Source organism: Nicotiana attenuata, unplaced genomic scaffold, assembly GCF_001879085.1.
Source record: "Nicotiana attenuata strain UT unplaced genomic scaffold, NIATTr2, whole genome shotgun sequence".
Taxonomy (NCBI): Eukaryota; Viridiplantae; Streptophyta; class Magnoliopsida; order Solanales; family Solanaceae; genus Nicotiana; species Nicotiana attenuata.
In genome coordinates, this window is record NW_017671954.1 from 206896 (window position 1) to 232229 (window position 25334).

Sequence of the window (25334 nt, forward strand, 5' to 3'; positions counted from 1 at the left end):
TGAGGGCATCCTATCATATCATCTCGGCCACTGTGGGAAAAATCATCAACATATACCAGCTGATCAGGTGCTAGTGCATATATAACGCCGTAACCTTTTCCCACATATATATATATATATATATATACACGCATATATAACGCCATCTGGTCATGGATCAACGTACATGTATAAATTAATGCAATGCATGAGAAGTACGTCAATAAAATCTTTCGGAATGTCATAAGACCATTATGCCTCTGATTAATATCATGAAATAAACTTTATCAACTTACGTATTTTCTGAAACCCATGAAGAGCCGATAGAATAATAAGACATATGGGGAATCAATAATATAAGCATCTCTAGCATTTCTACGAACATAGTTATTTATGGAAGTTGTGCATTTGCTAGTTTCGCTTGTGTCGTATGGATCATGCCAAAAGAATGAAGGGATATCCTTAACATACCTGGACCGATTCTCTTTTGTGAAAACATGTAATGGCCGATCGAAGTAGGAAAAAATTGGTATGATATTCTTGAGAAAGATTGCATCGTACTCCCTTATAATTGCAAAATCCCACGTTGATTTGAATTGTTAAAGGTCTTGCGTTGCTTATATGATATATAATAAGCAGATGCACATTAGAATGGTTTAACATTACTTATGTTTCTTGTTCATGAATTTGAGATATTATATATATGGATGTGGGCCCCAATTTATGTGGTGGCTTAACCACATGATCCAAATGACTTAATCTTGCCACATAACCCATGATGACTTTAAGAGTCATAAAGCTTTGGGTGGCTTGCTTCCACGTAGGGTTTTCGATTTATCCAAAGATTTTAATTAATCTCCCACTAAAAATTATTAATTATCCAATTATTCACATAATTAAGAATTATTTTAACTTACTTAAAATACTACTCACTTTTAACATACCTTATACACCTTATTATCATGGTCATGTAGTACCTTGTATGGCACTAGTCCAAAAACATCGGGTATTATAGCTCGGACCATATTTTATCCCAAATCGACAATCTTCCACGAAACTCATTTTCTTTGATTCCTTTACCCTTTAACATTCACGGTACTTTACTTATCGCTTGTTATAAATAGCATAAATGCTTACAGCCTCAAGATAATCTCATCCCTGAGTCTACGTCGATTAACTTACGACGAAACTTTTACATACGAAAACGCGAGATGTAACATCTTTTCCCCCTTAGAAACATTCATCCTCGAATGTTTAACTCCCCGAGATCTATATAAACTTTGGCAGAGTCGCCTTTGTAATCTACTACCAACTCTTCCTGTAGAAACTAAATAAGTCGACACCACATAGGACCACAGTCATCAATAACGACAATGGCCTCACACGACCAATGACAATAACTAACACAAGAATCCATACACGTACCTTAAGGTTGTGATGTCTCAGTCGGACCCTTCTCTGGAAGAGGAAATAAGTGAGGATATCTAGAATTCATGTCTTCTTCGGCCTCCCAAGTCATTTCTTCCACATTGTTGTTTCTCCAAAGTACTTTCACTTAAGCTACCTCTTTAGTCCTCAATCTCCAAACTTGTCTATCTAGTATATCAATAGGAGTTTCCTCATATGATAGCTGTTCTGTGACCTAAACATCATCAACTGACACAATTCTGGAAGGATCTTTGATACATTTACGGAGCATAGACACATGAAAGACTGGATGTATAGACTCCAAGTCCGAAGGCAAGTCTAACTCATATGCTACCTGGCCTACCTTGCGTTTGATCCTATATGGTCCAATATACCGAGGGCTAAGTTTTCCTTTCTTACCGAACCTCATGGCACCTCTCATCGGTGATACCTTTAGGAATACCCAGTCGTCAACCTAAAACTCCAAGTCTCCTTGTCCATTATCCGCATAAGACTTCTTACGTCTTTGAGCTGCTAATAGCCTTTCCTGTATAAGCTTACTTTTCTCAATTTCCTGTTGTACCAATTATAGTCCTACTAACATAGTTTCCCCAACATCAAACCACCCTATAGGCGACCTACACTTCCGTCCGTAAAGAGCTTCGTATGGATCCATCTGAATACTAGAATGGTAGCTATTATTATATGCGAACTCAATAAGTGGCAGATGATCATCCCAGCTACCCTCAAAGTCTATCACACAAGCCCGTAACATATCCTCAAGTTTCTGAATAGTACGCTCAGCCTATCCGTGTTTCTGGGGATGAAATGTTGTACTAAGACTTACCTGAGTCCCCAATCCTTTTTGGAAGGACCTCCAGAAGTTAGCTGTAAATTGAGCTCCTCTATCCAAGATAATAGATACAGGGACACAATACAGTCATACTATCTCCTTAATATAAAGCCTTGCATAATCCTCTGCGGAATATGTAGTCCTAATGGGCAGAAAAATGGGCTGATTTTGTAAGCCTATCAACAATCTCCCATATAGAATCGACCTTACACTGGGTACTAGGTAAGCCTACGATGAAATCTATATTGATTACTTCCCATTTCCAAGTCGGAATCTCCATAGCCTGTAATAGTCCACCGGGGTTTTGATGCTCAATCTTGACCTGCTGACAGTTAGAGCACTGAGCAACAAACTCCGCTATATCCTTCTTCATTCTGTCCCACCAATATTCTTCCCTGATATCATGACACATCTTTGTTGCTCCTGTATGGATAGAATAACGAGAATAGTGAGTTTCTCCCATAACCTGCCGGCACAGCCCTGCAACATTAGGGTCACATAATTGTCCTCGATATCTGAGGACCCCATCTTCTGTCATCTCAAACGGTGTCTTCTCCTTCTGAAGGGTGGTATCCCTATAATGAACTAACACAGGATCCTCGTACTGGCATTCCTTCACTTCAGTTACTAAAGAAGATGTTGCCGTATCCTCAATAGTAATTCCAATATCACCTGAGTCCAGTAACCGAACTCTAAGACTAGCTAGCTGATGAATCTCTTGGGCTATTCCCCTCTTCTCTGGCTGTAAATATGACAGGCTACCCATAGATCTACGGCTGAGGGCGTCGGCTACCACGTTCGCCTTCCCCGGATGGTAGAAAATATCAACGTCATAATCTTTAAGTAGCTCCAACTATCTCCTTCGACGTAAATTCAATTCCTTTTGCTTGAAGATATACTGGAGGCTCTTATGATCTGTATAGATATCAACATGAATGCCATAGAAGTAGGGCCTCCACATCTTTAGTGCATGAATCACTGCGGCTAACTCTAAATCGCGGGTCGGGTAATTCCTCTCGTGCCTTCTTAGTTTTTTAGAAGTATAAGCTACAACCTTACCATGCTGCATCAATACACAACCCAATACAATGCCTGAAGCATCACAATAGATAACATAACCATCGGTCTCTTCTGGGAGCGTTAGAACTGGTGCTGAAGTTAATCTGTCCTTCACTGCCTAAAAACTCTGTTCGCAATCATCAGTCTATTGAAACTTTGGTCCCTTCTTAGTCAAATTTGTCAAAGGTGCTGAATGGGAAGAAAATCCCTCTACAGATCTCCTATAATAACCTACCAAACCGAGAAAGCTACAAACCTCCGTCGTGTCGTGGGTCTAGGCCAAGTCTTTACTGCCTCAATATTTTGTGTATCAACCCGGATACCTTCACCTGAAATGATATTCCCAAGGAAAGCTATAGAGTTCAAGCAGAATTCACATTTAGAGAATTTTGTATACAACTTCTCTTTTTGTAGAACTCTTAGCACAGTACGGAAATGATCTACATGCTCAGCCTCTGAACAAGAATACACCAATATATCGTCAATAAATACAATTACGAACAGATCGAAAAAGGGTCTGAACACACGGTTCATTAAATCCATGAATACTGCTGGGGCGTTGGTCAAACCGAATGACATAACACGAAACTCAAAGTGAATGTTGTCTTCGGAATATCTTTCTCCTCAACCCTTACCTGATGGTACCCGGACCTCAAGTCTATCTTTGAGAAACACTTCGCACCTTGCAACTGATCAAATAAATCATCAATCCTCGGGAGTGGGTACTTATTCTTGATCGTCACCTTATTCAACTGTCTATAATCAATACACATCCGTAAGGACCATCTTTCTTCCTCACAAATAACACAGGTGCTCCCTACGGTGATGTACTAGGTCTGATAAAGCCTTTTTCAAGCAAATCCTTTAGTTGTTCCTTCAACTCTTTCAGCTTTGCGGGGGCCATTCTATAGGGAGGAATAGATATTGGATGAGTATCTCGTAGTAGGTCAATAGCAAACTCAATTTCTCGCTCTGGCGGAAAACTCGGAAGCTCATCGAGAAAAACATCGGGAAACTCATTAACCACAGGGATGGACTGAATGGTTGGTGACTCTACTTTCACATCTCGAACCCGAACTAAGTGATAAATATAGCCCTTTCTAATCATTTTCCTTGCCTTGAGATAGGAAATAAATCTACCTCTCGGCGATGCCGTATTACCTTTCCATTCCAAAACAAGCTCCCCTGGAAATCGGAATCGCACCATCTTTGATCTAAAATCAACGTTGGCATGACAAGAAGCCAACCAATCCATACCCATTATAACATCAAATTCTACCATATCTAACTCGATTAGGTCCGCTACGGTAGATCGACTATGAACTACTATTATATAACCTCTATATACTCACTTAGCTATCATTGAGTCCTCAACAGGTGTAGACACCTCAAAAGGTTTAACCAATTTAGGTTTTATTCCAAACTTACTAGCAACCAATTGAGTAACATATGATAAGGTGGAACCTGGTCAATCAGTGCATATACATCATATGAGGAGACTGATAACATGCATGTAACAACATCAGGCGACGACTCCTGATCCTATCGTCCTGCCAACGCATAAATGCGGTTCTGAGAACCGCTCGAGCTAGATGCTCCACCTCTGCCTCTACCACGACTCGTTGGTGCTTGTGAACCTTGCCTAAGGGGGCGTACTGATGATGATAAACCAGCTACAGATCCCGCTGGCTGAGCTATGCTTGCATCACCTCTCGTCGGACAATCCCTCATAACGTGGCCCGGATAACCACAAGTATAACAAACACCCAACCCCATACAACACTGCTCGGCATGCTGCTTACCACACAGAGCACATCGTGGCAAGGGTGGCCTTATCTAACTTGACTCGGCCTTATACTGAGGACTTGATGCCCTAGAATTCTGACCAGGCCTTGAATATGTGGAATGATTATATCTCTTACCGACAAACTGAGGGGGTGTGCTAGACGATGGCTAGGCTAGATACCTCAGGTATTGTTGTCTTTGACCACCTCAAAACTCACTAGAAGGACCCGAAGACCTTTCTCTCTTATTCTGGGCCCTATCATGCTCACGATCGGCCCTCTGCTTCTGCTTATGCTCCTCTACACCCCGAGCGTATGCCTGAATACGAGAAATATCCATGTCTGCCTAAAATGAGACCGACATACAATCGTTAAGCAAGTGCGGCTAACCCCATCACGAACCAGTGAACCCGAGCCTCCATCTTAGATACAATAGTGGGAGCATACCTAGTCAACGAATCAAACTGAAGACTGTACTCCCAAACAATCATGTTACCATGCCGAAGGGTCAAGAACCTATCAACTCTTGCCCGTCTAAGCTCTGGTGGCAGATAATGACGAAGAAAAGATTCTGTAAACTCCTGCCATACTGCTGGAGGGGCATCCTCACCTCTGTACAGTTCCCAAGACTCGTACAAATTAACTGCAATGTCTTGGAGTCTATAGGAAGTTAGCTCAACTGACTCAGTCGCAGTGTCCTTGATAGGAAGCTTGGAAGCATTTTGATAGGACGTATCCGGATTTTGCTAGTGAACCGAGGAATGTTCGGTTGGGTTTGTGTGCTGATGGTTTCACGCCATATTCTGTTTATGCAATACATCATGTTGGCCAGTCTTTACTACGCCGTATAATTTAGGATGTTAAATATATGTATGTTGTAGATAACAATAATCTATAAATGTTTGACCATGTTTGACCACTTATACCGACCGATATCGGTCGAAAATTTCATCAATTTCTTTTTTGAAAAATTATACTCCCTCCGTTCCAATTTAAGTGAACCTGTTTGATTGGGCACGGAGTTTAAGAAAAAATGAAGACTTTTGGTATTTGTTGTTCTAAAGAAGTAAAAAAAAGGGGTCCAGAGTATTTGTGTGGTTATAAATGCTTCTCATTAAGGGCAAAATTGGAAGTTTAAGCTAAATTATTTTAAAATTTAGAAAGGGGTCATTCTTTTTAGAACGAACCAAAAAGGAAATAGGTTCACATAAACTGGAACAAAGGGAGTACTAGTTATGGAAAAATAAAACATAACCTTTGTGGGAAAAAATTAATTCAGTATTCCAAACGATGTCGGTCGGAAATGAGGAGCTTATTTTTTTAAAAAATTTTTCCGTAAGTCTGACCAGCTTTTGGTCAAATATTGACCATATTCTTACCAATTTCGGTCGGAAATATGAAATATGTCGGATAATACAGTATTTCGATATTATGGGACCACATTTACTGATCGATAGTGGTCGGTATATTTAATTGAAATTGGTTATTCGACTTTTGCGACCAATTTACACTTTTTCCGACAGATTTCGGTTGGTTTTCACCTTCCGACCAATTTCGGTCGGTATGCTTTGAACGGTTTTTGACAGTTTTCTAGTAGTGTCATGTCACATTTACGACCACGTGTTTTCAATGTATTTTATTTCTACTCCATCCAATAAAACTTAGCCACATAAATTGGATTTGAAATTGAAGGTGTATCTTGTTTTGGCACAAAATATTCAAATAAACAACATCTAGCTTCTCATCTCAAATGCTCTTCTTTCTCTCCTCGTTGCAGGGAGTAACACCAACGATATGTTTTAATCTATCGCATGAATTTGTCGTGTTCCGATGCATCTGATTGAGTCGACAATTCTAAAACGAGATTTAATGAGAACAAAGTGTTAAAGAGTGCGCGCAGTGTGGTGACCCAACATTTAACTTTGCAGCATTGCCTCAACCCTCACCCAATCAATGTCAACAGTAATTATTAATTGTTGCTTTTTATTTCATATTTTAAAACTTCTTCTGCTTACTTCTTCAAAAATAAATAAAGTCTCAACACTTGGCTGCACAGTGCACTTAGACACTTTCTGATTCTGTGTGACCTTATCCACTAAGCCAAAGGGAAAAGGTTCACCTTCGCATATTCTGACGCCAACCTGTCCCTGAATTTAAGCTAAAGAGGTCACCTTCGTCATTTCAATTCACACAAAATATTGCCACCTTATTTCATTTCACTGATTCAGAGAGAACCGAAACAATTATTATAGCTTTATAAAAAAGCTTACTTATTATAGTACTGCCTACTCATCCCTGTCCCCCTTCTGGAAGTCCAAAGAAGAGAAGTTGTTCAAACACCCACTTCATCAACTATATTTAAATATACATATATGCGAGCCGAAAATAAATTGTGACTTGATTATTACTTTGTGTTATAATCGACGAGTACATTTATGCATATAGTTCAAGTCGAGGGCAATTAAAGTTGTTGCGGTAAAGTGAAGACTTGTTCACGGGTTTGGAGCTCATCACTTAGCGCTACTCACCTTTTCTTTTCTTCTTAAAAATCCTGTGGTTCGTCCTTTTCCATGTGGATTCTCCTGTCTGATCTTTTGTTTTCGATAGTTACTTTTTTTTTTTTGTGGTTAATTCTTTGTCATAATGATTTTTTATTAGGTAGCGGATGATATATAATGTCAATATGAGGTTCGGCTGAAGGAGAGTTGTAGAGAAAGATAAGTTATGGATCGGACGGCGCTAACGGTGGGACCAGGGATGGACGTACCAATCATGCACGATAGTGATAGATACAAGCTTGTTCGAGACATCGGTTCGGGGAATTTCGGAGTAGCAAGGCTTATGAGAGATAGGCAGACTAATGAGCTTGTTGCTGTTAAGTATATAGAGCGAGGTGCTAAGGTTAGTGTTACACTTGAAATTCGTTTCATTGTACAGCTTGTCACTTTCTTCAGTGCTGAAATTTTGGTTAAATATGTAATTACCTGTTTTTGTTTTATTAATGCAACAAAACTGTTTGATTCTACACCAAGTTTAGCAAAAATAAGACTTTTGGTTTTCAATATGTCATGTCATTCGGATCAGAACATGTTAATATTCCAGGTAAAAAATTCGAATGTTAAAGTTAAGTGGAGTGGTTTTTAGGAATAAAAAGGTGCCAATTCTTTCATGACATGAAAGAATGTCATAAAGAATGTAGAGGATTGGGGTGAGAAGTAGAAAGAATGAACTCTGCCCACTCTAGGTTTAGGAATGTGACACTCCCTGCTACAGTTGTTGCAGAAAACTGATAGGTTAAACGAACCACTCCCTCCATCCTATTTTATTTGACAAATTGGATCGCACATGGAACTTAAAATTTTAGTTTGATCTATGTTATGTTAGTGTTAGTGGAAGAAAACATTAAAGTATTGGTTAAAAAGTTTGTAGAGTTAACATTGAATTTTGAATTCTTGAATGATTTGAAAGTCAAATAGAATAAAACTATATTGTTTGTAGTTAGTCTTTTAGAGGGCTTTGTCATTAGTCTATTTTTTGTAGCATTGTCTTGAACAATGGCACTTTGTGCACTTGTTGGGAACTCTGTTTATGGGAATTTTATTGGCCATTTACCTATTACCAGTTCATCTAACTTATTTTTTTTGTTCATTATCCATGAATACTGCAGATTGATGAAAATGTCCAGAGAGAAATCATCAACCACAGATCATTGAGGCACCCTAACATAGTCAGATTCAAGGAGGTACTTTTGAAAATCCATTTTTGTCAACTTTTAAGGTTCTGTAAACTTGAGAGTTGATGCTAATGAATGAAAATTTGGTTCCAGGTCATACTGACCCCAACTCATTTGGCTATAGTGATGGAATATGCATCTGGTGGAGAGCTGTTTGAGCGAATATGCAATGCAGGCCGGTTCAGTGAGGATGAGGTTTATATCTTACAATGTGATTTTGCTTGTTACTATGTCCTGCATACATTTATTATCTATTAGCTACAATTTTTTGCTGCAGGCACGTTTTTTCTTTCAACAACTCGTATCAGGGGTCAGCTATTGTCATGCCATGGTACTTACTGCCACCTTTCTATGCCTTTTAATGAAAAGGAAGAATCTATGCAGTTTATGAAAAAGATCCTTATTGCAATTATTTTCTTTAATGAAGCAAGTTTGCCACCGAGACTTGAAATTGGAGAACACATTACTGGACGGAAGCCCGGCACCAAGGCTAAAGATTTGTGATTTTGGATATTCAAAGGTATCGAGTGTTTTCTCTCTCCTCTTTTCCTATACCATCTACCTACTGAGCTCATCTTAGAAAGCATACTCTGCGAGTGTTGCACCTATTTCAGTTGAATTTCTGGTTGATGTCTGATTTTGTGCTGCCCAAATTTTCATGACACGGATGAGATTTTGTTGTATGTCAAACCCTTGAAGTATTTGAACTTCTTTTTCCTTGTTCTTTCTTCATGCATCCTTCATATCTTGTTGAGCATCCTTTTGACTGTTGTGGCTTGCAGTCCTCAGTGTTGCATTCGCAGCCAAAGTCAACTGTCGGCACACCTGCATATATTGCTCCTGAGGTTTTACTCAAGAAAGAATATGATGGGAAGGTAACTCTTTTACCATTTTAGTCTTTCTTTTCTTTTGGTAGGTGGTAAAGTTCGAAATTTCATTGAATCAGGCACCAATTAGAGTGCTAATCCCTGTACAAAGTTGCTGCAATACTTGCATGATTTTCAAAGTTAATATGAATGTTATCCTTTTAGACAAAGATAGAACAGTCACAATCTACCAATACATAAGGCTTGCTTTTTCTATTCACGTCTATGAGCGTGAACACATCATATCCGGAAGTTTTTCCTGGCTACATGTTATTGCCTCCATGGTACAAAGAATTCCCTGATGGAAGACGTCATCATCCAGAAAATCCCCAGTTTCAATGATAAAGGACCACAAGTATAGACCTGTTCATGAAGCAACACAATATGATGAACTATCTCGTCTGAAAACTAAAAACCATTCACATATCTAAGTGCCCATTATTTTCATATGATATCTAGTCGAGTGATACTTTCAGGCTGCTTCCTATGCATAAAAAGTATCTTCATTTCCGTGATTATTTGGAGCTGCATAAAATAGATGTAGCAGATCATTGAATAGTAGTGTTCCACGTCAAACTATCGTGTTCTCTGAAGCTCAGATCAGTTTTGCGCATAGATTAAAAAGAAGAGAAAAGATTCAAGTTCCCAATTCTGTGCAACACTTCTTAGTTTGGGTTGATAGAATATTGACATCCTTGCAAACAGAAGTAAGCTTGAATGGCATCCTGTTTTCTGCCATTAAATTGGTGATAGTGGGGGAACGGATGCATAAGAGCCCCTTACCAGTTCTTTCTGATTCACAAATACCCTCTTATCCCACGTCACCGACACCCCTCTCCGCTGGCGTGCCTCTTGCACCCATGTGTCCAGTTCCTCTTAATTGTCATCCCTAATGACCTACTCATCTTGCTATCTGTGGATTTCAGTTTGTTTTCTACAATTGAATCCATATTAGATCTTTGTAAGCATCCCTCAACTTTGAGTCACCTATTGAACAATGTCCAAGAGAGACCTGCCGTTTTATTGAAGTAGTCTAGGCGACATGTTTAACTATTTGTAAAGTTAAACAGTTTTCTCAATCAGTTTTTAGATATTTTTAGCTACAGAATTTTGATTTACATTGCTTTTAACTCTTAACTATGTAATTTTATTTGAGAAAATAAAAAATCAATGTAGAATTCACCAGTGTTGTCAAAGGCTCGGTTAAGCCGCACTTTAACACTCAAGCTGTGCAAAACTGGACAGCGTTCTGCTTCTCCTATGTGGTGCTTTTGTACAGGCACGAAGGCAGTAAGGCATGTGCCTCATCGTCCATGGACCGTCTATTTGTTCTTAAAGCCCCGAGAAATCTAAGCGTTCTTTTTTTTAGCTTTTCGCATTTGATAGCACCAGAATTGCAGAATATAATAAGATGCATTGCCAACGTACTTGAACCCTGCCATTCATTCTGGAATGGATGGAGTACTAGAGTTAGAAAATTGTCATGTAAAGTACGCATTTTCTTAGACGCTGTTTGATGGACCATTCAGCATTAGAACTATCAGGATGTGAAAGGATAGATTTGTCTAAAAATGTAAAAAGTTGTTCTGTTAAAATAATTTGTATAAAATTCCTGGAAAGTTCGCAGCCAAAGCTACCTTGGGATTTTGAGCACTTTAGATGTTCTATTGAATTCAATCTTGTTCTGCTCTCTTACTGGACCATTTTCTCATAATTAAATTAATTAATCACGATCTTCCTGTTCCACAAGACAAGAATACCATTGTTTCTAGATGTACTCAAAGCATGACATACTAGCATGTAACTCAGTAAATGCTGTTTTTTTTTAACTCGGTGAAATATTAAGAAATAATATTTACTTGTTTATATTCTTCCTCTCGAGAAGGTCTTTTGGAAACAGCCTCTCTACCTCTCAGAGGAAGGGTATGGTCTGCATACGCATTACCCTCTCCAGACCCTACTTGTGGGATTCCGCTGGGTTGTTGTTGTTGTTGGTGGTGGTGAAATATTAAGAATAAGTAATTCTGTCAATGTGGAAGAGACCATATAATTATATTACCAATTCATTAGACCCCTAAAAAGTGCAAACTCAACAGTTCAAATTTCAAAATTGACTTAAAATAGTTAGTGGCCATAGGAATCACTTGTGTTCGAACTTTTTGCTGTACCAGACAAGCTTAGCCATTTGTTTGTTTGATGTTTGTTAAAAAAAATTTCGTTTTACTCTCTACCTATGTCATAAACACTTGCAGACGAGTTTTGGTCTTGTTTGGTTTTACCTTCCTCCAATAAGCTATTCATTGACTTTCATATGGCTTATTCATCGTTTAAGAGATTTTCATCATTGATCATTATCACAACGTTTTTGCAGATTGCAGATGTATGGTCTTGCGGCGTGACTTTGTATGTCATGCTTGTGGGAGCCTACCCTTTTGAAGACCCAGAGGAGCCTAAGAATTTTCGCAAGACAATACAAGTAAATTCCTTTGCTCTATTGTTGCTGCAAAATCTTCATCGTTTCTGTTACTTGACTCCGAGCTCTTTTCGTTTTTGCAGCGAATCTTGAATGTACAGTATTCAATTCCAGATTATGTCCACATATCTACTGAATGTCGTCATCTGATCTCAAGAATATTTGTGGCTGATCCTGCAAAGGTATATTAACGTTGTCGAAATAATAGTTTTCCTGTATTCAAATTTTCATCCTTCACTGTCACTCTCAAAAGTATACTTTATGATTTTCCAGTTAACTACTCTTTGGGTGTAGCAACAGTTCAATGCGTTTATGCTTGAACTTTTATCCTATCCTGGTCAGGGGAATCTTTTACCCGAAGGTGCCCATGTCTTTTCCAATGGATCTTCCTTTTCTTTTGCTAAATCGTTTTTCCTTTCTTCCGCACCCCTTTATCATGATTCTTCACGGGGCTTCTTTCTTCTGTTTGTTGAGCATTGCCTGGTGCAGGAAGTAGTAATCGATGAATTGTGTTATTTAGCTTTGTTTGTGATTGAACAGTTTGAGCTATATTCAGAGTTTAGTTTGGTCATGCTATATATGTTTGCATTGCAACAGAGGATAACGATGCCTGAGATCAAGAACCATGAGTGGTTCTTGAAGAACCTGCCTGCAGATCTCATGGACAACAATACAAACAATCAGTTTGAAGAGCCAGATCAACCTATGCAGAGTATTGATGAAATCATGCAGATAATAGCCGAGGCCACGATTCCCGCGGCTGGAACCAACAACCTGAATCAGTATCTTACGGGATGCTTGGACATTGATGATGACATGGACGAAGACTTGGAGAGCGATGCTGACCTTGACATTGATAGTAGTGGAGAGATTGTCTATGCAATGTAAAAGATACGCAAGGCCATGTTGATGAAATGAGGAGGACCCGTGTAGTCCCGTAGTTCTTAATTGTCTCGTCGTACTCTTTGGTATCCCCTATATGTATATGAAATGCAGTTCACACATGTTGAAGATCCAATCTCCCCCTCCTCTCTTTCCTTTCTTCGGTTATCTGTATTGACGTTATTTTCCTGCTGAAACTCTGTAGTTGTATAAATTACTCTGTAACATTATACAACTTGCGTCGTTTACCCTGTAGCCTGTACTTGTATATTTGACCATTACTAAAGGAACTGTAGTCTAGCAGTAATAATCACTTCTTGCATGCATTTAGCAATGTCCTTGCAAATGTTTTGCCGGATATGTTGTGACCACCAGTGGGATTTCACTGGGTCGTTTTTGTTGTTGTTGTTGTATCTGAAGCTCTCTCTATGTAACGCACAGATTCGAGCAGTTTTTCCATCTAGCCTTAATTAGTTTGATACAAATTGCATTCCAAGTTTTCATCTTGGCGAAATGGTTGAGGTATGAATTGCAAGATGCTATTATTTTAGAGGTGAATTGTGTAAGAATGGTTGGAACCTGTCTGACATACAAGACTACTCGAAAGGATCCTACAGTGATAAATAGAATCCCCATAAAAATACCACTAGATCGAGCACCAATGATATTGTATCCGGTAAAACTCCGTACATGCGCTCACCATAAACTGCCTTTTTGTTTTCTTCAACTTCGTGGTAATGAAACGTACCTGCTCCGCTCTAGGGTTTTGCTAACTAGTGTGAAGTTGAGTCCTATCTTTCCCTAGTTCATGCAAGGCTAACCTTCGGGTTTTTGCTTTCTGGAAAACCCCCCTACTTGATCATTCGCAATTACTATCACAAGAAAGTCGCCCCTATATTCTCTAAAGGGGCTTATGCACTCCACGACTTTCTTATGTTATGGGGTCTCGAAGTAATGTTGAGTACAAAGAGTAACCTATAAGAAAAATGGCAGGAATACCCGGAACCTAGCCTTATCGGTACTTACCTCAGGGACTTTCACTTCCTATCGGCTAATTCCTACATGTTCCCGTAAAAGGCCGGCCGCGCTACCTAAACCAATCATCATATCGGTCCCTAGGCCCCACTTCTGGAAAGGCTCGGCTTTAAAATCGTTCCACGGTAGCTAGGAAAGATTTCTAAATATATTTTCTTCCTTCCATTTAGGGGCACTATAAAGGCTTTGCAACCTTCAGAGCTGGTTGACAATTGGAAAATTATATAACCCAAGTTTCGGGCATAAAAAAATTCTTCGCTAAAATAGACGTTCAATTTTCGCTTAAAAACCCGGATTTTTAACTTATCTATTCTATACAATATTAAAAGCACGAACACTGTTAGCGAAATGTCGTTCGCCTTTTATATCCTTAAAATTTTATTTTCACATTAGACAAAATAGTCATTTATGCTTTTTCCTAATATTTAGTAGTTTTAACCAACTATATTTTGTTTATTTTTTTCCTTTTTTGAAATATTCTTTTTTCAAATAACTATTATATTATTAAAAAGAGAGAAAAAACCCTCTCCTTAAGTCAAGTGCCAACCTGGAAAAAAGCCACATGGCATAAGTAGTTAATAATTAGTTATTTAGTTAATAATTAGTTATGGATTTTTGTTTTTGAATTTAAATATCAATAAAATAATATAATAACAAATAAAAAAAATATTACAAAAAATAACAAACTTCCAGTTTAAAGTTTCTTTGTTTTTTTTTTAATTTTTGTTTTCTTTTTAAAAATGAGAAGTTTATTTATTCAGAAAATATTATTGAGAATAATAGAATAAAATAAAAAATAAAAAAATATGTATCTACGATTATATTATAAAAAGAAATTAGCATACAAAAATTTAAATAAAGTAATATGCTACTAAAAGTTTCTATTAACAGCAATAATACTAAATGTTGGATAATATAAATAAAAAAATACTGTAGACAAAAATATTTGATGCCTATATAAGTCTAATTAATTTAATAGAGATTTTATTCATTAAATTTCAGATAATATTTTTGAGATCAATAGGATAAAATTTAAAATAAAAAATATTTCAAGAGTAATAAAATATATATATATTTTATTATATTATAAAAAAAATTAGTAGAAAAAATATTAAACAAAGTAATATGCTAATAAAGTTTCTATTAACAATGCAATAATACTAGATATTTGATAATATAATAAAGAAAAATCCAGAACAAAAAAGTTATTCAATGACTATACAACTCTCTTTAATTTAATAGAGATTTTATTCATTAAAATTTAGATAATATTATTGAGAACAATAGGACAAAATTCAAAATAAAAAAATATTTCAAGAGTAATAAAATATCTATCTTCTATTATATTACAAAAAGAAAGTGGTAAACAAAAATATTAAGCAAAGTAAGATGCTAATAAAATTTTTTAATAACAATGCAATTATATTAAATATTGTATTTTTAATAACAATGCAATTATATTAAATATAGAGATTTTATTCATTAAATTTAGATAATATTATTGACAACAACAGAATAAAGTTAAAAATTATAAATATTTCAAGATTAATAAAATATATGTATTTTCTCTTATATTGCAAAAGAAAGCGAGCAGACCAAAATATTAAATAAAGTAATATGCTAATAAATTCTTTAATTAACAATGTAAAAATATAAACATTGGATAATAGAATAAAAAAAATATAGAGCAAAAAAGTTGTTCAATGACTATATAAGTGCCTTTAATTTAATAGTGATTTATTATTAGGTATGTCACATTGACAAATAAGATGACAATTGAAATTTATTAAAGCAATACGATCTAATTTTTTCAAACAAGCTCGATCACAATTTAAATTAATTAATATTTTTTAATATTGTACAACTACTAGTTAAGATTCTAAATATTAAAACTTTAAAATCAACTGAAACTTTGATTATTAGATCTTTCCTGTTAAAGCTAGGTACTAGGGGAGAAGTCTTAATATGTAAGTCCTAATGCATAAAACCAAGAAATGTCCTACATTAACAAAATATGACGTAATTGTTAGAGTTTCTTTTGTGTAATTGAGTAACATACAAACGACAACTAAAACTATCCTAATTTGTGCCAGAGGCGTATCCAAGATTTTAAGAACATGGGTGTACCATTATCTTTAAGATAAAAGCTTGGTTGAATAATATAAAATTTATGGTGATAAAAAGTTGACGAGGAAACTATATTAATATTATATTCACATCAAACATCATTCACTTTACAATTGTCCCCGACGAGTTTTCATACTTTCAAAACGGTCGATAATAGCATCATTACTTACAGTTTTGAATATCTTACGCTCTATATAGCAAACTAAACAATCATTTAAAAAATTATCATCCATCCTATTACGTAAATCATTTTTGATGTACTTCATTGATGAGAATGCTCTTTCCACGCTTGTGGTAACAACAGGTATAAGCAAAATCAACGTCACAAGTAAATAAATAAGTGGCCAAGTAAGATCCAATTTTGTCTCTATCATCACTCTAGCAAAATCCTTAATTCCTTCAGGTTAAGAAATCTGCTATCACACTTTTGAGCATAGACAATGAAACTATCAAGTTGGAAACCAAGTTCTCGAAGCTTGTTATCACCAAACTCACTTAGATAACACTCTGCCAACTTCATTATCTTGTCCTTATCAAAATTAGCAAATGAATCAACCTGATTCAAACTGGCCATACCAAGTAGTAAGTCAGTAGTCACAACATTAAAACGATCATTAAGCTCTTGAAATTCCAAATCAATAACCGTAGTAAACACTTCCACCCGAAAGTGATGTAAATATGAAACTTCGTACCTCTTACGCTTTGACTTTCCTAGAGTATAGTCTTCATCCATTTTGGGAATTAGAATATCATGTTTACTACAAAATGAGGACACCTCATCCAACAAAGAATTCCATTCAGTTTTTCTCATCATTTGCAATCTTTCCTTTGCAAGGTCAAGCATTCCGATAGCATTAACAATATCTTTATCTTTCTTTTGTAAAGTGTTGTTCCATTCATTTGTTAATAACAACACCCTAAACATCAAGTGCAACTTAAACATAAATCCAAATTCTTGAATCTGGCTCAAAAGATTTTCCGCTGCAAATCTATCAAGATGATATGGACAGTCACGCTTCATATCTTTAAGCACATTAACGATTGAAGGAAATAAAATCATCAAATTGTCCAAGGTTTTAAAATGAGACCCCCAATGAGTACCACCCGGTCGTTCGAGGCTGCGTTCTTGATTCAAACCTTGCCTCGTATAGACTTCTCCAAATTTAAGCAACTCTTCTAACTTGACTGCTTGATGTTGTCGAGTGACTCCATGCACTTAAATTAAGATCCAATAGTATTCAAAACATTAGTCACAACATAAGAGAAATTATCTACATCCGAATGCTTTTTAGAAAGGGCTACAAGTGCTAGTTGCAATTGATGAGCAAAACAGTGAATATAATATGCAGAGGGAGTATCTTGCAAATTTAAATACTTGAGACCATTTGTTTTTCCTTGCATATTACTAGATCCATCATAACCTTGTCCACGTATCTTGGATTTACTTAAAGAATGATCCAAAAGCAAAGAATAAATTGCTTTTTATAATGATGAGGAGGAAGTATCACTCACGTGGACAATACACAAGAATCGTTCTATCACCATTCCACTTTTGTTGACATATCGCAAAATTAAGGCCATTTGCTCCTTATGTGAGACATCCTTTTATTCATCTACCAATATTTCAAAATAATCACCTTCCAAAATGATAGCTTTAGTTGCTTCTTTAGCACAAGCCTCCACAATCTCTTTTTGAATTGTTGGACAAATCATCATATCATTTTGTGGAGCATGACGTAATATTACTCTTCCCACATCCGGATTTCGATCTCCATGCCATTCCAAAAGTTCAAGAAAGCCACCTTTATATTCTGATTCTTCACTTTCATAATGTCCACAAAATGGAAATCCCGATCTTAAAAGAAATCTTGCCACATCAATTGAGGCATTTAAGCGCATCCGATAATCACTTTTTACTTTTTCACTTTACTTATCAAAAGAAGATTGAATCGATTGACGTTGATTTTTAAAATCTAGCATCCTATTGAAGCATTTGTGATGGATACTATTTACTTCACCAACATGTGCTTTGAATCTTTCCACACCCTTGTTCCATCCCCTAAAACCATCTTTTGTAAATGCATCCCCTGCATTTCCACAACTCTCAAGTTCATTGTTGAACAAATAACAACACAAACAAAATGCTGCATCTCCTTTTATGCTATACTCCAACCATTGAGAATATGGTCCCCTAAACCAAGTGGGACTAAATTGACGCATTTTACTCCCAATCTTAGTTTTAGGAAAGACATGACCAATCGGTTGACAAGTCCCTTTGTTTATATAATATCTCCTCACTTCATCTCGAATATTAGGACCATAATCCGAGATTGGCATTCTTTCTTTCGGATCCGGTTCAAACGATTTCAAGTCAAACACTTTATTCATATTTGAAAGTAGAGAAATATTTGTCTCCCTCTGAACTTCCGGAGCAATTTGTGAACTCATGGATGTCCAACTAGCTCTAGAACTTGGTGCACCATTTTTTGGCTTAGTGAGAAATCTATCCATTTTAATCTGATGGATCGTTCCTACAAAATTAAATATTCACACTTCTATTTAATCTATCTTAATTCAAATAAATCGTTAAACTCAAACCAATCACATTAAAGCGTATCAGTCAGCAGATGAAGAAGTTATGGCACAAAAATTATGCATCTGTACATGTATGTTTGAACTTATATACTTTAATTGTGTTCGTTGGTGCAAGTTTTTCAATAACTAATAACTATATTGTTTGATATGTACAACTAAAAAATAAAACTGAAACATGGACAGAGGTCCCAAGTAACAGAAGCCAAAAGCCTATCGATGCCTCACTTTCTCAATAACTTGTTGTTCTAACGATAAAAATTCAAATCATTCAATCTCCTAGCTATATACCACTTCTTGCACTATCAATCTTGTGAGCACTTCACAGACTTCATCGCTTAGCTTGAAAAACTCTCATACTTCGTTCAAATTAAGATGACACATTTATACTTGTTTAATCTGGAGATATTTTAAACTTAAATTATTGTGTCACTAAATTCCTTTGCATAAATTCTTTTTCCCATGGATTTTAGTCTTTGACTCGGCCAAACATTTTCTCAAACACAATATATGCACAAATTCAATAAACTATCAAAATTCAAGACTTCAAAGCCCTAGCTATCCCAAATTCCCAATAGAAATAGCATTCAATGACTTCTCATTTCAGAAATAAACAATCATAACCACTATCAACAAGACAAAATCACGGCTAGAGATTCAAACATTGAGCAAAACATAAAAAGAGAGAGCGAGGAATAGCAGCGAGTGAATTGAAATACATAGCAAGGAGAGAGAGAGAGAGAGTAGGTACATACTTGAGAATTTTAAAGGAATGTGAAGGAGAAATTGCTGCTTTCTTGAAGAATTCACATTCCACAGTCACATAGAATAGAGAGAGGGAGAGAGAGAGAGAGAGTTGAGAGGGAGTCACCATATTTTGTTTCTAGGGATTTGATCGATTAATACCCAAATTCCCCTTAAAAAACGTGGGATCTGTTTTTAGACAAAAGGGACTTTTAAATATTAAAAAAATTAAAAAAAACATAAAGTGCCAACTTAGGGGCACGAACTTGCCAGTGTACGAAGGTAGTCATTTGAGCATGGGTGGCCAGAAACATATTTATATAGATAATTTTAAAATTAGTACTGTTTATACCTAGCCTAGGGAGGGGAGCATGGGTGTATGTCCCCACCTCCCTCCACATAAATCCACCCCTAATTTGTGCTATCATTAGTTTTAGGCTTTAAAATTCTTTTCAGATAAGATATATTAGGATTGTTTAAAGCCATCATGTAATATAACTATAATTCATTTAATATAATTCAAAGAGCAGATAAGATTTTGAATTTTTTTTCTTTAATGTAATTTTCTTTTCATTTTGATGTAATAAATATGACTGCAAACCAGAGCCTCGGCAGAACCTCACTCGACTTTCGAACTCATCTTTTCATCCTTTAACTTACTTGAACTACGCGCGACTTGATTCCCTTATAATTCGGGATATGTGGGTTGTCTAAAACCAGGACTTGGTTGGACTCTTCAATCTTTTCTTTTATTTATTGTTCTTTTGAATAAAGGTATGGTCAAAAATCAGTCACATGGCTCACATTTTCTTTGCCTAAACACTTTTCATGTTTCCAAGAAAATAGGGGCATGCTGTGAGCAGCTAATTTTTTATTATATTTTAATTGGTCATGTTGGCCCAAGATCAGTTGAAGTGTTGAAGAATGACAAATGAACTCAGTGAAGGACTAGGTCCATCTTAGGAGACACAGTTATTATGGCCCATGCACATGAGATGCACGTGAAGAAGATAAGTCCTTTGGGATCAAGCAGCAATATCTTCTGACCTGATCGAAAAGATTGCATATGGGATAAGGAGAAGATGTCTCCATATAAGAAGAGAACACATCCGGATAAGGGTTGGAGTTTGGATTGGTCTAGGACTCAAATTCAATGGAGGATCAGAAATTGAGTTACAATCCAACTCTAATTACTAATCTAATAAATAACTGAGTTGTTCTCTTTTACAGGTATGCACATACGTTGAAGTTAAGCAAAATTGAGAGCAAAAGAGGAAGGCTATTTTGCAAGCAATTTATGTGAGATTGAGTGTGCACGCCTGCAGCTACTTGAACAAGATAGAAGAACCAGTTCCATTGTGTTTATTCTTATTCTAGTTCAATTGTAGTAGGTGATTTAAAACTTGTACCTTTCCAGCTTTCATAGAAGCAATTATATTAGGTACTTTGACTATTCAAGTTAGAGTTAACTTAAAAGTGTCGCAACACTTGAGGCTGTGTGCCACACTGGGATTAGAGTTAATCCTTAGGTTTACAAGAGTTTTGTAAATGCTGTTTTTGGCTCATTGAGTTTAGTGGATGTTTGGGAAAATCCTACTGAGTAGTAGATCGTGGTTTTTTCACATTTTGAGCCAGGTGTTTTCCACGTAAAAATCCTTCTGTTATTTTATTTTCTGTATTTTAATTCCGCAAACAGTAGTAGTTAGAACACCTAGAAGAACCAGGTTCTTCTAGATCGAAAATTGGGTACCACACAAATCACCCCCCTCTTGTGTGGTATTGACGTTTGGAACATCAATTGGTATCAGAGCAGGTTATCCTTGAAGAAGCTAACACCTTAGGAAAAGATCAACATGAGTGCACCGCCTGGGAAATGGGAAGGGCAATCCACTGCCAGGCCTCCACTATTCAATGGACAGTATTACTCATGGTGGAAGAATAGGATGAAGGATCACATCATAGGAGAAGACTATGAACTCTAGGACATAGTCACCGATGGTCCTTTGGCAACTACAATGAAAAATGAAGAAGGAGTGGAAGTGCCAAAGACAAGGGCTCATTGTACTGCTGAAGATTTGAAAAAATGGGAGAAAAATGCTAAGGCCAAGAAATGGCTTGTGTATGGACTGGGTCCAGATGAATACAACAGGATCCAAAGCTGTACTACTGCAAAAGAGATATGGGACACTTTGCAAGTGGCTCATGAAGGAACACGTCAAGTGAAGAGATCTAGAGGAACATTGCTATATTCTCAATATGAGAATTTCACTATGAAAGATGGAGAAACCATTCAAGAGATGTACACAAGGTTCACTACACTGACAAATGAACTCAAGTCTCTTGGAAGAGTTATTCTTGAAGAAGACAAGGCTGAGAAGATCTTGACAAGAGTTCTTCCAGTTGCTTGGGAAAGCAAAATCACTGCCATTCAGGAGTCCAAGAATATGGCCACTCTCAGGCTGGATGAACTGATTGGGAATCTTACTGCTTCTGAACTGAGAAGGCAAACTAGGAAGATGGATACACCCAAGAAGGAGAGAAGTTTGGCTCTCAAAATTAAAGAAGGTTCAGACCTAGAAGATGATGAGATGGCTATGATCACTAAAGATTTCAAAAAGTACCTAATGAGAGGAAAGGGTTCATCAAGAGGTACAAACTTCAACAAGGCAAGAGCTCCTGAGAAACAGACAAATGATGGCTGCTATAAGTGTGGTAAGACTGACCATATGATCAAGAATTGCCCTCAATGGGAGATTGAGTGGAAGAAAGCAAGGGCAGAGCGAAGAAACAGGAAGAAGGAACAGGTTCAACCCAAGAAAAACAAAGGTTCAACCAAGGCTATGGTTGCTGCTTGGGGTGAAACCTCTGATGAAGACTCAGAAGATGAAGCTGAAGAAGAGCAAGCTCTTATGGCCATTGGAGAATCAGATGATGAGCAGGAGGTAAGTATTCTGCATCCCAAGGATAAAATTTAATTTCCGTGTAAAGAACGGTTGGCTGAGCTATTATTAGACTTCATTGATGAGTCTGAAATAGTTAACAATGGAAAGGAAGTTCTATCTAGGGAATGTGTTATCCTAAAAGCAAAATGCAAAAGTCTAGAATCTAGGACTGATAAGAGTGATAACAAAAATGCTGAGTTGAAGAACCAGGTTCTTGAACTTGACAATAGTATTCTAGAACTTAGGTCAGAAAATCTAAAACTGAAACTAGGAACAGGAAAGAAGAAAGCTGACCACTAATTTCTCACTCTAGAAGAAAATCTAGGAAAAATTAAAGATGAACTGTATAAGAAAGATGAATTGATTAAGGTTCTAAAAGAAGATCTAGGAAAGGTAAAACATGAACTAGACAGAACTTGCAAATGGAACAAAGCTTCCGATGCTCTCTCATGGTTGCAAGAGCATCACAGTAGCAATAAAAGAGGACTTGGCTATAGGACTCAAGCTCCAAAATGGGACCCCAAAAACAAGTACCTCACTCTTCCTGAAAATAAGATCTGCACACACTGTGGTAAGACTGGCCATTATAAAAATGAATGTAATGCAAAGGAAAAGGCCAGTCAAAGGAACAAAGCTTTTGTTCAAGAAAAACACAAACTTCCTAGCTGGGCAAGAAAGAATCCGATTCATCCTTTTGCTCAAAGAAAGGGACCCAAACTAGTTTGGGTTCCTAAGACTAACCTCTGATTTCTTTTTGCAGGCTCAACTGAAAGAGAGTAGCCAAATATGGTACATGGATAGTGGCTGCTCAAAACACATGACTGGGAACAAGGACCAGTTCCTTTCACTTGAGAACCTGAAAGGAGGTAATGTCTCCTTTGGAAATGGAAAGAAAGGTGAGATCATTGGGGTTGGAAAGGTAGGTAAGACAGACTCTCATTCCATTGAGAATGTCTACTTGATAGATGGCTTGAAATATAGCCTAATTAGTGTGTCACAACTGTGTGACAGAGGTAATCTTGTAGCTTTCACCGCTACCAAATGTTTTGTGATTAACCTTACCACTAACAAGATTGTTTTGCAGGGAAGAGTTAACAATATTTACATTGTAGATTTGTCAACTCTTTCAGAAAATGAACTCACTTGTCTAAGTGTGCTAGTCAATGATCCCCTCCTGTGGCACAAAAGACTTGGCCATGCCAGTCTAAATCAGCTAAACAAATTAGTCTCCAAGGACTTGGTGATAGGGTTACCTAATATCAAGTTCAAGGAAGACAAAGTTTGTGAGGCATGTGCAAGGGGGAAGAAGGTAAGGTCATCCTTCAAATCCAAGAAAATGGTAAGTACGTTCAAGACGTTGGAACTGGTTCATATGGATCTTTGTGGTCCAATGAGAACCATGAGCAGAGGTGGAAAGAAATATGTGATGGTGCTTGTTGATGATTATTCTAGATTTACCTGGGCACTATTTCTAACATCCAAAGATGAGGCATTTGAAATGTTTACTGCCTTTGTTAGAAAAACTCAGAAACAATTAGGAAATCAACTTGCATCCATTAGGTCTGATCATGGAACTGAATTTGAAAATGTAAAATTTGCTGAATATTGTGATGAAAATGGTATAGATCACAACTTCTCTGCTCCTAGAACTCCTCAGCAAAATGGTGTAGTTGAAAGAAAGAACAGGACCCTTGAGGATATGGCAAGGACCATGCTTCTCTCTAGCAAATTACCCCACAGCTTCTGGGCAGAGGCTGTAAACACTGCATGTTACATAATCAATAGATGCATGACTAGACCTCTTGTTGAGAAAACTCCCTATGAATTACTTAAAGGGAGAAAACCAAACATATCCCACCTTAGGGCATTTGGTTGCAAGTGCTATGTGCACAATAATGGAAAAGACTCCCTAGGTAAGTTTGATCCCAGAAGTGATGAGGAAGTATTCTTGGGATATTCTTCACATAGCAAAGCATATAAAGTATTTAATAAAAGAACTCTGTGTGTAGAAGAAAGTGTGCATGTTGTATTTGATGAAACTAACATTCTTTCTGAGAGACAGGAACATGAAGATGAAGCCATTGGCTTGGTAAGAGAATTGACTGAAGCAGCATCAAAAGAAGGAACAGGTGATGGAACAGGTTCTTCCAGTCTGGGCAACCTGACAGGGGGAACTAATCAGGGAGAAAATGAAGCAAACTCTTTACAAGAACCTGTTCATGAACCTGTTCCTCATCAACAGAACACAGGAGAATCATCTAGTAGAAACCAGTTGTTGGTGAAATCTCACAAGTATCAAAGTTCTCATCCCATTGAGAACATCATTAATGATCCAACATCTGGAGTCAAAACTAGATCACAATTAAAGAATGTGTGTGCATTTGATGCTTTTCTATCTCTTATTGAACCTAAAAATGTTGTTGAGGCTTTGCAGGATGCAGACTGGGTCAATGCTATGCAGGAGGAACTCAATCAATTTGAAAGAAGTCAAGTCTGGCATCTAGTTCCTAGACCCAAGGACAGGTCAATCATTGGCACCAAATGGGTCTTCAGGAACAAACTTGATGAAGATGGAACTGTTACAAGAAACAAGGCAAGGCTGGTGGTTCAGGGCTACAGCCAAGAGGAAGGCATTGACTATGATGAGACCTTTGCTCCAGTTGCAAGACTAGAGGCAATCAGACTCCTCATTGCCTTTGTAGCACATATGGAATTCACTCTCCATCAGATGGATGTCAAAAGTGCCTTCCTAAATGGCTACCTCAAGGAGGAAGTGTTTGTGAAACAACCTCCAGGATTTGAAAGCAAGGAATGTCCTGAGCATGTGTAAAAGCCGGCAAAGCTCTATATGGGCTCAA

The 25334-nt window shown here is 37.0% G+C and overlaps 3 protein-coding genes across 5 annotated transcripts; 1 reads left to right on the plus strand and 2 right to left on the minus strand.

Annotated features, from left to right (window-relative positions):
- Positions 1-6801: 6801 nt before the first annotated feature.
- Positions 6802-13474, plus strand: LOC109211039 (serine/threonine-protein kinase SRK2E-like). 3 transcript variants are annotated; one of them, XM_019374538.1, is made up of 10 exons: positions 6802-7044; positions 7741-7983; positions 8750-8824; positions 8909-9010; positions 9093-9146; positions 9243-9335; positions 9598-9690; positions 12053-12157; positions 12238-12336; positions 12752-13474. In XM_019374538.1, exons 2-10 carry the CDS (start codon positions 7807-7809, stop codon positions 13040-13042), a joined length of 1089 nt encoding a protein of 362 aa, XP_019230083.1. In that variant the 5' UTR covers positions 6802-7044; positions 7741-7806; the 3' UTR covers positions 13043-13474. The 3 variants fall into 3 exon arrangements, with proteins under 3 accessions (XP_019230083.1, XP_019230082.1, XP_019230084.1); XM_019374537.1 differs by lacking the exon at positions 6802-7044 and adding an exon at positions 7069-7638; XM_019374539.1 differs by lacking the exon at positions 6802-7044 and adding an exon at positions 7069-7580.
- A 3097-nt stretch (positions 13475-16571) lies between these two features.
- LOC109211037 lies at positions 16572-18097 on the minus strand. The gene is made up of 2 exons (XM_019374535.1): positions 17836-18097; positions 16572-17221 (listed from the first exon to the last, which is right to left on the minus strand). Exons 1-2 carry the CDS (start codon positions 18095-18097, stop codon positions 16572-16574), a joined length of 912 nt encoding a protein of 303 aa, XP_019230080.1.
- A 27-nt stretch (positions 18098-18124) lies between these two features.
- On the minus strand, positions 18125-18709 carry LOC109211038. The gene has a single exon (XM_019374536.1). It carries the CDS (start codon positions 18707-18709, stop codon positions 18125-18127), a length of 585 nt encoding a protein of 194 aa, XP_019230081.1.
- Positions 18710-25334: the final 6625 nt, after the last annotated feature.